The 12,266-nt window shown below is 38.4% G+C and overlaps 1 protein-coding gene across 1 annotated transcript in view; it reads left to right on the top strand.

Annotated features, from left to right (window-relative positions):
• Positions 1-12,266, top strand: part of exoc4 (exocyst complex component 4) — a 129,091-nt gene that overhangs the window by 2,589 nt on the left and 114,236 nt on the right. Inside the window, exons 3-7 of the mRNA XM_030150321.1 lie at positions 514-708; positions 5,566-5,759; positions 7,359-7,468; positions 9,615-9,715; positions 9,828-9,982. Of these exons, the coding sequence (XP_030006181.1) occupies positions 514-708; positions 5,566-5,759; positions 7,359-7,468; positions 9,615-9,715; positions 9,828-9,982 (755 nt within the window). The remainder of the gene's footprint in view (positions 1-513; positions 709-5,565; positions 5,760-7,358; positions 7,469-9,614; positions 9,716-9,827; positions 9,983-12,266) is intronic.

Raw genomic sequence — 12,266 nt, 5'->3', positions numbered from 1 at the left:
AAAGTTATAACAATTTTTGCATGTTAAGACTGGTCCGTGGCATTTCAGAAGTCCTCCTTTAATTCCACATGAAATGAGATTTTTTTTTAATGTAAGAGAATTTTATTTTCTTGGATCTTACATCTCTAAATTCACATTTATCACTAAAGGTAGGATGAGTAAGTTGTGATTAACTCTATTATAATAATATTTATTTAATATTTCAGTGTTAATGGGTAAACTGCTCAAAATTGAAATCATTATGCCATAATTGGAAATACACTTTCATTATTTTCCTGTGTGAATCCATTTTATTAGAAAATGACTGCAGCAGCAGGGGTGGGACCTGGTTCAACAGAGGTTCTCAGGCTTGATCAGGTCTTGGACATTGCATATGTCATATGACATAAACTGCAACAATTAGTTTATGGAAAGCTCCTGAAAAGCACATTGTGTTTACAGTAAACTAAAAATGTGCTTGTTTTGCAAGTATTAAGTTTTACTTGTATGATTTAATCTCACTCTGTACTGCAGGTGAAAGAGAACCTATTGTCTTGTAAGATGTTGCTCCACTGCAAAAGGGATGAGCTGAGGAAGCTCTGGATAGAAGGCATCGAACACAAACATGTCCTCCAGCTGCTGGATGAAATTGAAAGCATCAAGCAGGTGCCTCAGCGGCTGGAGGCCTATATGGCAAGCAAGCACTACCTTCACGCCACAGATATGCTGGTGAGTAGATGATCAGCAGATGTGTAGGACTAATAATAAATTATCTTTGAATATCTATGCTTGTGTGAACTGTACAGTTTTGCAGAAAGAAGAAAAATGCACTTTATGATGCAGTGGCAAATATGTTTGGTTGGTTGGTGAGGTTAAAAAGGAAGAAATGCTGATGGGAACATTTGTATTTTTTATTTCTTTTGAAGTTACGGAAGAACATATTGACACACTATATGTAAATGCATTTTAGGCAAAACTGACAGTGGTGTTGAGTCCTTTTAGGCTCGGTGTGCAGAGTACACATAGTGTCATGCCACTGAGATTGATTTTCTGGTGTCTGTTATCCCTTTTAAAGATTCCTTTTCTAGCCTTGAATTGTCCAGTGGGTGCAACTCTTGTACTTCAAGCAAACATCATCTAAGTGTAGTCAGGGCGCTGCAGGTGTGTGTGTGCATGTATTCTTGGTCTTTTGATGTGTGTTTTGCAGTACGCGCGGCAGGAGAGCTAGTGGATGGCATTGAGGACTAAACGACTGGGCTCTGTGATCTCTCTGTTGCTTTCCTTTCCTTCCTGTTGCTCTCATGCTTCCTCTGTCACTCCCACACATCTTCCCTCAGACTTTGGCAATAATTAGTTTGCTCGAATGGGGTTATCTGAGGAGGAGGAAAAAAGAGGGATGATGGTGTGCCCAAAGGACCATGAAAAATCCTCTTTGTGGGGGTGGAATAAGTGGAACTTCATGCAACCTGTGCTCATTCAGTACAGTGTGTTTTGAAAGGGCGTGGAAAGTTCAGAGACAGTTGGATGCTGTGCATCTGTCTGGCAAACTTCAAATGTTTCTTACTTGATCAGGGTAGTGAAATATTATTGGTACATAAACAGCATACTTTGAAGAACTTTTTTATGCCCGTACATATTAGCTGTTAGATGCTTTCGTTCTACCTTTCTCTCTGGTGATATATTTATGCAGTTCATGAATATATAATGTGTGAAAGTCCACTTTGAATAACACAAGCTTAAACCAAAGTAAGGGATGATAAACTTTGGTTCGAAATGGCACTGCGTCATTTATAGCAGTTTGTTTTATGAATACTTTCACAACCATTTCTCATTTATTTGGGATTTCTGGTGCATATCAAATACATTTAATTTGTCTTACTTTCAGATTGTGGATACATGGAGAATATGTTATTTTTTTTACTAACAATACTGTTGCCACTTTAGTAACTTCAGTTTTGGCTGAGACGTTGTACACTAATGATGGATACTGTTGGCTCTCTGCTTTAACATCATAATGCATGTGTTGCTTCTTTGAGAATCCCTGATGTGTTTATTCCCATCATGCTGTCACTCATTACAGCAGTCATCTGTCAGATTAACGTCTCCAAGGTTTTCATGTGTGCCTTTGGTTGCTCTTTCTTTCTTTCTTTTGCACTGTACATATTTATATTTATACATATTATTTTCCCTTATAGTGGGGCAGGATTAGACAAGGCATGAATAAACTTCTTTCCTCTTCTCTCTATCTCTTTCCCTCTCCCACTCTGTGTTTTTAACATTGTCTGGGTGTCTGTGTGTGCGTTGATGTGAGGCTTATCTCTAAGGGTTGACAATTAGAATTCAGACTATGCTCTCTGTCTGCCATTGAATGGCAGTCTTAAACCCCATGAGGTTAGGTAAAAACAAGTCTCCTCTCCTCTCCTCTCCTCTCCTCTCCTCTCCTCTCCTCTCCTCTCCTCTCCTCTCCTCTCCTCTCCTCTCCTCTCCTCTCCTCTCCTCTCCTCTCCTCTCCTCTCCTCTCCTCTCCTCTCCTCTCCTCTCCTCTCCTCTCCTCTCCTCTCCTCTCCTCTCCTCTCCTCTCCTCTCCTCTCCTCTCCTCTCCTCTCCTCTCCTCTCTGTTCTTTCCTTCTATTTACCTTTTTTTGTTTCTCTCTCACCTCCAAGTCAAATCCACTAGAGACTTCATATTCCTCATTACACTGACAAGCCTGGCCCCTTAATGATGTTAACCCCTTCTTTTCCCTGTAATCCCAGCCCAGTGGTAATGAGATATCTTCTCCCAACACACAGACTCATCACTGTTGAATGTTTTAGTCATACACACTGTAATCATACAGACATATCTGAGTAGCATATATGTAAACACAGAGCATGTAAATCCTTGCAGTTATTCAATTAAGCCAAAGGGAAGTGATCTTGCAGTGAATTTGCTCATCGTGTCTCTAATGTGGCTCTTATTTGCGTCAACACACACTTGACCTGTGCCCTCAGCCCGGCAGTTCTTCCTTCATGCTACCCATTCCCTTCTAGCCATGCAAATATTCTTCACAGCCCTATTCTTTTGCCATTAATGGCCTTGAAATGCTAACACAAATGCACAATTTGCACGTATTAAAGATATGAAGAACTATATACTTGCAAACATCCACAACTGCTCTTGCTCCTGGAAAAGAAAACTAGGGAAGACAGGAGTGTTTTGCAACCTAGTATGTATTGGCTTGTGGTGGTTGGAAAAAATTAAATTATGTGTATATATTTTGTGAATTGATTGAGACATGTCATATACTGTGCATTAGAGTGGATCTTCATCCACTAAAATATGTATGTATGAGATCTTGTTAAAATAAGAAGTTCTTAACAGTGTTCAAATGCCATCAACATACTCTGCACTTTCTCTGCATTAATCTATGTAAAGTCATTCTCATCCTCCAAACTCAATCGACATATTCAAAGTACTCTTCATGTCTGGAAATTTCATTCCTTACACTCTTTCTTGGAAGTGTAGTTAGATAAATAGAATGATAAAGTGCCTAACCTAGGTGGTATGATATAAATAAACCACATATCCTACCGCATATTAGCCTTTAGAATACTTTTTTTTTTTTTTCTGATTTAAGATGTGACTTCTCTGCTAAGCCTTTTATACACATCAAAAGTGGAAAGTTAAGATTGCAGGTGTATTTTATTTCAATTTAACATTTTTGCACTTACAGTGACTTTAAGATTAGCAAAAGTTGTTGAACTGATCACAAGGAGTACAAGACACTCTGTACATGGCTAAGTTTTCTGGGCCTAAGTATTTGATGTGGGCCATGTTGAAATCCGCAATACTGTTTTTTGTTTTCCCTTTTAGCATTTGGCCAGTATGGTGGAGTTGGAATAGTGGGAAAGTCAATTTGCACCAAAAGCTCCCCATTTTCATTGTTTCTTTGTTAGCAGTTTTCTGTTATTGCAATATGAACATATGCAATAAACACAAAGAATTACACTGAGTAAGAAGAATTGTTGTATTCACTCATGTCATGCAAACATTTGAAGAATCTTTGGTTGCCCTTTAGCTTTACTCAGATTAATGGGTATCAGTTTAATGGAAACTGCAAGGATAGTTTACTTATTCATCTCATCTCATGTCATCAACATAGATTCAACTCATGCACAATTAGCTGCAAATGAGTAACATTATACTTTTTGCCACCCAGTGCAATGTTACTAGTTTGATTTCTGGACCAGTTTTTTGTTACATTCCTTCTATCTCATTAAAATATTACTTGTAGTTTTAAGATTTTAAAATTTAAATCCTGCCACTGGGGGCAGTAGATTACCAGAAGGCACCCGCTTCCATCAACAAATTAACACTTATCACTTACTTAAAAAAAAACTTTGAAGTTATTGTTTTCAGTAAACCTATGTTATGGCATCATCCAGTTTTATCCTTCAAACAAAAACGAATCACAGTAATGCTGTCTTATCAGTGTCGCCTGCTGCATCAACCAGTACTACACATTATAGATTTTTACCTCACCTCCTGAAGAGGGGGGGCAAGGGGTATTGCTTTTGTTTCTTTGTTTGTTAACGCTTTAACAGCACAACTATTGGTTGAATTCATACCAAACTGGGTTTATAGATTGCCAGTGACCCAGAATAGTTGCGATTACATTTTGGGAAAAGTAGATCAAAGTTTAAATTTTTTCAGATTTTAAAAAATCTTCCCATTTACTTAGAATGGATGAAATGCATGTGAGGGGCAGGGTTTGTTGTGCCAGGTACCACTTGTTTTAGCTTAGTTTTTTTTTGGAAGAAAACAGTCCCAGTAAAACTATAAATTCCTTTGCAAGTTTTTTTTTTTTTTTTTTTTTTTTCCCATTTTCCATATAGCACCTGTTGTCAGAAGCTGCAGTGAAGACCTTTTTTGAATGATCAGAGCTTCAACTGTTAAAGCTGAACTGTGTGTCTAAACAGAAAATGCAATAACACTGCTACTTTAGACCTTTATAAGGTGTCGCTACACCATCAACTTGGCTGTATTAAAGAAATTATTTGAGTTCAACATCAAATTTCATTCTTGTGCATTCTCGAAGTTGTCTCCAGCAACAGCAACATCTTCAGCCATGGCTGTGTTTACTGCTTAGTGTTGCATTGGAGGTTCATTACCTGTCCTTCCTCCTTGGCCCTTTGAATATAGCTAGGCTACCTCCTATTTATCTGAATCTGAGGGCAGACTCGAGGCTACAATGACTTCCTGTTCACTCTAGTGGTTTATAGTAGTATTAACAGGTATTTGTAAACACAGTTCTTAGTAAGTTCTCTGGTGTCTTACTAACTTCTTGGGGTAATTTTCCATTATTTTTAAATTGAAATGTTCTGTTTATCTCCTTTAAGTGGTCATGCAAGCTCATATTCAAAGACTGTAATTCTTTTTTTAAATACATTTTTAATATATTTATTACATATGCTGTATCTGTTGTTTTATTTATACAATTACATTGTGTCATGTGTTGCCTCTTTTTATTGCATGTTTATTTGTCTGACTGTTATGCTTCAACCATATGCAATCTTCTATAATGACTGCATGACTGTAATATGCAGGTGTCAGCTGTGGAATCTTTGGAAGGCCCCTTACTGCAGGTGGAAGGGCTTTCAGACCTACGTCTGGAGCTCCACAGCAAAAAGCTCAACATTCACCTTGTGCTCATTGACGAGCTGCATCGACATCTCTATATCAAGTCCACAAGTCGCCTGGGACACAAGAACAAGGACAAAAATGCTGCTCGCCTTCTAGGGTAAGCGGCAGTTGAGACACTGTTAAATGATAGTTGTTGTTGGCGGAACCTTGACCTTTTACGCTACTTAGAATTAGGACAGCATACTGTACTTTCATTTTGCAAAGACTTGCTTTGAGATGTAGCCATTGTTATAAATGAACTCCACAATGACTGAGAGCTTAAATATCCTACTGTATTTTGTGTAAAAACAGTCAAATCTGATTTAATTCTGTACAATACTTCCACCAGTGTATTTTTTTATTGAAATATGTAAGGTTCAGAGAGTGAAGTTGAATAAAGCCATAAATGTTGTGATAAATCTTGCAGTCGGTTTGTTTGGTTTAAGATAAGCAAAGCCTTTACTGCTGACTTGTTATTTAGTCAGCTGCAATGTAGCCTTTAAAGTGGTTTCTTCTTTGAAAACTTTAGAGAGAACAAATGCCTTCATTATAAGTTATGTCGATACTGGGACAACTAGATGCAGCTTAGCAATTATTTACTGTATGGACACCAAGCCAATTACTGACAAAAACAAATTAGACTTTGTCTAACATGTGGCTCAACTTCTTTGTTTGTACTTGGTGATCTCTAGTCTGAATACCCCTACATCATCTACTGTAAAGAGGAATACAAATTTATGTATATGAAATGAAATGCAGTTCATACTTTGAGCAATGAAGATTTTACTGTATGAACATCAGGCTTACACAATGTACATACACTGTATTTTAGTTTGATTTCACAGGCACAAACTCAAAAGATGCCAGTTTGCAATTACTAGCAAATAATAAAAAGAGTATCAGAATTCAATATGCATAGTTCCTGTGTGACACCAGTGAGGCTTTAAATGATACAGCAGTTGCAGAGCTGTTAGGAGAATAACTTAAGCTCTACCTTTATGAGCTAAATGCCTATTTTTGAGTTTTAAGATGCATCTGTGTAAGTTATTAGGGATAATGCAGCATTACGGCTTTGAAGACGCTGTTTTGCTTCTCTGGTGTTTTGTGTAAAGCATTCAGCGTTTGTGTTTGTGCTTTTACAGGGGTGTGTATGTGTGTTTGTTTGTGTGTCTGTGGGGTGCAGTAATTATGGTGGTGGTGGTGGTTTGTGAGATGCGGTGATTTATTACTGAGGGTCAGCCAGTGACAGGTCCTGGCCTCCCTGTATTAGGTCGCCTCTAACAACAAGCCAGCCTCCATACACCCCACTCACTTAGCAGGCACACTGTGTTTATACCGCCCAACTTAAAGGAGCTGGATTGCTTCCACCTCCAGCTTAAGGCTTGATAAATGGCTCATTGGAAAGCAGAACCAATCCCACCCAGAGATGTAAGGCTTTTTGTTATAACACAAAATTGTTTTTGTTAGTGAAGGACTGGCGGGTGGGTGCACTTCTGTTACTGCATACTAAACTTTTGTATACAGAGAAGAAGCCATTACTTCAGAATTATGGTATTTATTTGATATATTTCACATTACCTTTGGAGACAGTGTTTGCTTACGATTGATGGTATTTTGAATAATATTTTTTTCAATACAGGAAAACAATAATAAAATGTGTTAATAGCAGTAATTTTATTCTTCTAATCATGTGATTTTTTTTTTCTCTGGTTTCCAGCTCCACAATGAAAGACACTTCTCCATTGCCTGTTTTGGATGTCAGCAGCCTTTCCACTCCACGCAAGCTTTTAGATTCTTCACAGTTCAGCACACCTGGCTCCAGCAGTGGTATATAGTCTTCTGAACATTATTAGACAAGGGAGGGAGAGGGAAAAATGAACAAAGAAATGACTGGTAGCTTGGCATAAGACTCAAAACATGATGAAGTGGAGGAAAATAGAGGCAAGAAGCACCAACTTTAAGGGAGAATTAAACTAGCATTATTTGATTTACTTCCATTGCAGTCACATACATTAGGATTAGAATAGTGTACAGATAAAAATGTCAACCAAAAAGTGTTCCTGGTCTCTTTGGATAATTAAGTTATATTAGATTCCAGTTTGGATTTTTAGTTTCACTGTGCTCATACTTTTTGCGATAAAGAAGCCATTAGCATCACTCTGTCTTACACCCATTTGCATGTCATTAAGGGTGTGTGTTCACCCCCTTCATGCACATATGTAAAGACACATGTACACACACATTGTATTACACAGCACACAAAGCACACTAAACTCTTACCATCATTGATGCATTATTACACATATACACACAAACCTCTGCACACCCACACTTCTATCCTTGCAATAAATGTCACAACATCTATGATCATTATATACATTTCTCTACTAACATTATAATTATCTCATGCCCTCTGTGTGCACCATTAGTCACCCTGCATCTCTGTCAGCGCAGCAGGGGAACAGCATTCATTATGCTCCAACTGGTATCCAGCACTTAACAGGAAGTGATAACGCACACTGTACAGTAACAGTATTCAAGAACATATGAATTCTCTCTTGGTTGTAGGGGTGTAGAGTCAGCTCTGCATTCCTTCCAGGCAGAGCACAGAGGAACGCAAACAAGAAGATAATGAAAAAACTTAATCCTGCAATAACTTGGTGTTCCCTTGATGTTTCTGAGTTTTTATATTAAGCCTGGCACTTTTTTTTACCACCCACTCTTGGCATTCTAAGCTAGTGGTTCACCGTTCGTTTGAGCTTTGTGGATGCCAAGCAACCACACACCATGCATACCTCTCAGTATTCACAAACATATTATCTTATTGCTACTTGAACCTTACTGGTGTGGCACAAACAGATTAAGAACATTAGCATATGACTGTATTTGACAAACAAGGTCTCTAAAGCTAATGCGTGACAAACATTTCTATGCTATTCACGAGTTGTTTAATTGAAAAGTTGCAATTGTTTCTGTTTTTATTTATCTCCTTTTCTTTGACTTCACCTCTTTTTCTAACTAATCTCACTTTAGTTCTCAGTGCAATGACCTCCAATATACAAAAGTACAAAATCCAACTATGGCATAGGAAATGTCTTTCAATTCACCCTCCCTGTGGGCCTAAAAATAAAAGCTAAACCACAGCCTTTCCCACATTATGCAAAGAAAACACTTGCAATTAGGTACTGCCAGGCGATAAGTGCCTCTGCACTGTCATGGTAACAACCGTGGTCACAACACAGCAGCCAGCTTCCATCAGTGGCCTTGCTTGCCATTTTGCCTAATAGCATTAGAACACCTCATTTGTAGCTAGTAATTGTCATAATTATTACACAAACTACAGTTGGAACGGGGGAAATGAGGAAATACACCCAAAGTCCATTAACTTGCCATAAACATTAACTCTCTTAACATGCTTTGATGGGGAATTGGGAGGCCCCATCTAATGGAAATTAGAGCATCATCTGATGCTGCCACTCTCAATTTAGCCGCTAATGTGGCTAAGTCTGATGGAGAGAGTGTGGGGCGGGGGGGTAGTTGCAGGTGTGTGTTTAAAAATTAACATAATAATAGCTAAAGCTATAATTTATGTGTTTGTGCTAGATTATTGTAAAAGGCATGGTTGAATCTTCATTGTTACAGTTGTACAAAGCCATTGTTTGGGAAATTGTGCTAAAATATTAAAAACACATCCGGAGGCCCCCGGTATATCAAGCCAAACGCAAAGAGCATCTTTTTTTATGCCACATAATGAATTGAATGGTAGGTTTTTGATAAGGGGCCTTCTGGTCCAAAGAGCATATCAACAAAACAAAACTACAATTATTTAGAGTGTGCAGTGTCATCACTATCTTCATCACTTTTACAGTTAATTAAATTTGCATTACAAGTTCAACATAGTTGCTTCGAAATATGTGTTTGTTTTGACTTTATGTGCTGACCTGTGAGTGTGTATATGCATTTTCTATTTTAGTGCGTGAACTGCAGCAGGACGTGCGAGAGTTGAACCAAGCTGACCCTCCAGAGGTAGATCCAGAGGAGAACAGTGCTGAATTCATGGGCATACTTATTAAGGTGCATTCCTGAAAACATCTCACTGTGAATAGTCACATTTCAGTGATGTTACATTTATTCAGCCTTTTTTGAAATGTACTCACTTCAGGTTTGTATTTTTTGTTATCTTCAGGCTTTGGCCAAACTAAAGAAAATCCCAGAAACCATCAAAGCCATAATGGAGCGACTGGAACCCGAGCTTAAACAGATTGTCAAGAGGTCCACCACTCAGATAGCAGACCATGCCTACCAGCGAGGAGAAAACCTTGGACAGGAGAGCCAGCCAAGGTACAGCTAAAATATTGGGAAGATAAGGAAGGCATAATAAACATACTATGGAGCTTACTAAATTTGGAGAGCAATGCCTTAAAGGGCAAAGATTAATGCAGGTCAGAAATGGTTTGAGGACAGTAGTGAATTTATTGTGAAGAATGGACATCATATGATTGCAACCATAGACTCTTTATAAGAATGGTGAGAGGCTGCATCAAGTCACAATCTTATAGTTATAGGAGCTGTCATGTTGCTTCTCTGTTGGAATTTGTAGCCAGAATACGTACTGTAGGCATATGGGAATGGGACATCCTCATAGTGGCCAGCTGCCTAATTGAATTATTTCTGCACATCTGATTGTCTCTTAGAGAGTGGTTATTATAATTGCTAGTAACCTGTATTTATATCAGTGAATAATGATAAATAATGATTGCTTGAACACAAATGTTATCTCTATGTGTATCTTTATATACAGCCTATAATGCAGTGAGGGAATCTGTTAAATCTATAACAAAATAAAAGCCAGATGTAAGTTACATTAGTCAGTGTAAAATGCTTGATGAAGTTAGCAGATTTAATCGCCTCATTGCTATATCCATGTAAAGTCTGCCCTCTTGCTTATTTTTCTGCATTTTTTATTCCCAATAGAGTCTGTGATTACAAACAAGGTGGCCACTGTCTCCAGTGGTTTGTAAGAATCTGTGTATTAATTAGAATCTATCTAACCTTACTGACATCGTACAATTGTTTATTAATGTTACATTTATTTCGATATTAGTCATGGATCGCTTTGTCATATATGCACTTTTAGTTGTTTTTACAGCTGACAGGGAAGACAGTAGACAGCATGTTTTGAATGCGGTCCCAGGGTGTTGATAGTCAGACAGTCAACCAGGTATGAAACATAGTAAAGGCAAGGACTGCAGACACACCTGCTTCAGACCATGAAAACAGATACTCTGCTGCTTTAAACCTAGACAAGTCATGGTTAAACAGCTACTATATACACACACACAAACAATTTCACACCTGCCTTTGAGACTACTGCATTTTAAAAGCAGTCACGTCAGTGCCTGCAGACACACACATACAGAGAGCAGACTCAGGAAGCGCAGGTCTCAGTCCACTGATCCTGAACCATTTAAGAGGAACGTCTTGTTTTCTGTCAGGGATGTTCTCTTCGGCCTCGTCTGCCTTTCCTCTCCTGTTGCCTGCTGAATCTCATCTGACCTCAGTGTAATAGGCCACCATGTAGCTCATTCCCAACTCTACCTCTTACAGATTGTTTTAAGTTTGCCTTCGTGTGCATTTGTGCGCCTAACACTGCATTTGTGTCACAGCATGCAGAATTGCATTTGGCGAACACTAGGAGCTTTGTGTGTGCGTTTGTATTTGGATACATACACACCTAGTTCTGCCTATGTTCACTTCAATTTAAAGTCAAAGCTTGTTGCTATGGAAACTCCAACCAGTGTACCACTGTAGGGAACAACTTGCAGATTGCACACTATATTTTATTGCAGCAGCATTCCAACAGGCAACACTTCAGCGCTTTACACCTAATGTGGCAATCTGTAACTAGATATGAGCTTTATGTTCTCATTCACATTCTTTGTGATCAGCTGTGGTAGAAGTGACTTTCCTTTCTGACTCTTAATACCAGATCTGACTTTCAGGAAGATACTCTGCACGGGTCTCCACATCAACCAAAGCTATCAGCATGCACTGCAGATCTGTGACGGTTTAAGTTTGATTTACATCAAACTGGACTCACTTAACACATATTAGATTTTTTTTCATACCTTACAGCACATAGCTTCATTTCTTTGTTTTTAGTAAATAGGAGATTGAGGGTCTAACCTGAGCCCCTTAGGGAGAGAGAGAGGTGATTCAAAGTAAAGCAGTGCTTCAGTGACCAAAGAACATTGAAATAAAAAGCTCAGTAATGTAAAACACAAAAATTACATCGATCACACGAAATTGATTACTTGCTTCTTTGTAAAAAAAAAATTGCTGCAGCCTCTGTCAGTTGTATATAAGGACATACTGTCACAGATTTCAAAATGGTTCCTTTAAAATATCTAGGCTCCTACATAATATAATTATCTGTGACTGACAACCAACTTATTGTTAATTTAATGTGACACTGTGACCATCTTTACAAAATGAAACACACACAATGCCGTTGCACTGCTGGTCACTTAGTCAGGGACTGTATGTTCACGTGGTTGTTCCCCACTGTCTCCCCTGACTGCTCGGCAGCTATACATGTTTGTATCAGCTTCGATCCTGAGGGGAA

The sequence above is a fragment of the Sphaeramia orbicularis genome, chromosome 12, assembly GCF_902148855.1.
Source record: "Sphaeramia orbicularis chromosome 12, fSphaOr1.1, whole genome shotgun sequence".
Taxonomy (NCBI): domain Eukaryota; kingdom Metazoa; phylum Chordata; class Actinopteri; order Kurtiformes; family Apogonidae; genus Sphaeramia; species Sphaeramia orbicularis.
This window is presented reverse-complemented; position numbering and strand designations above follow the sequence as displayed.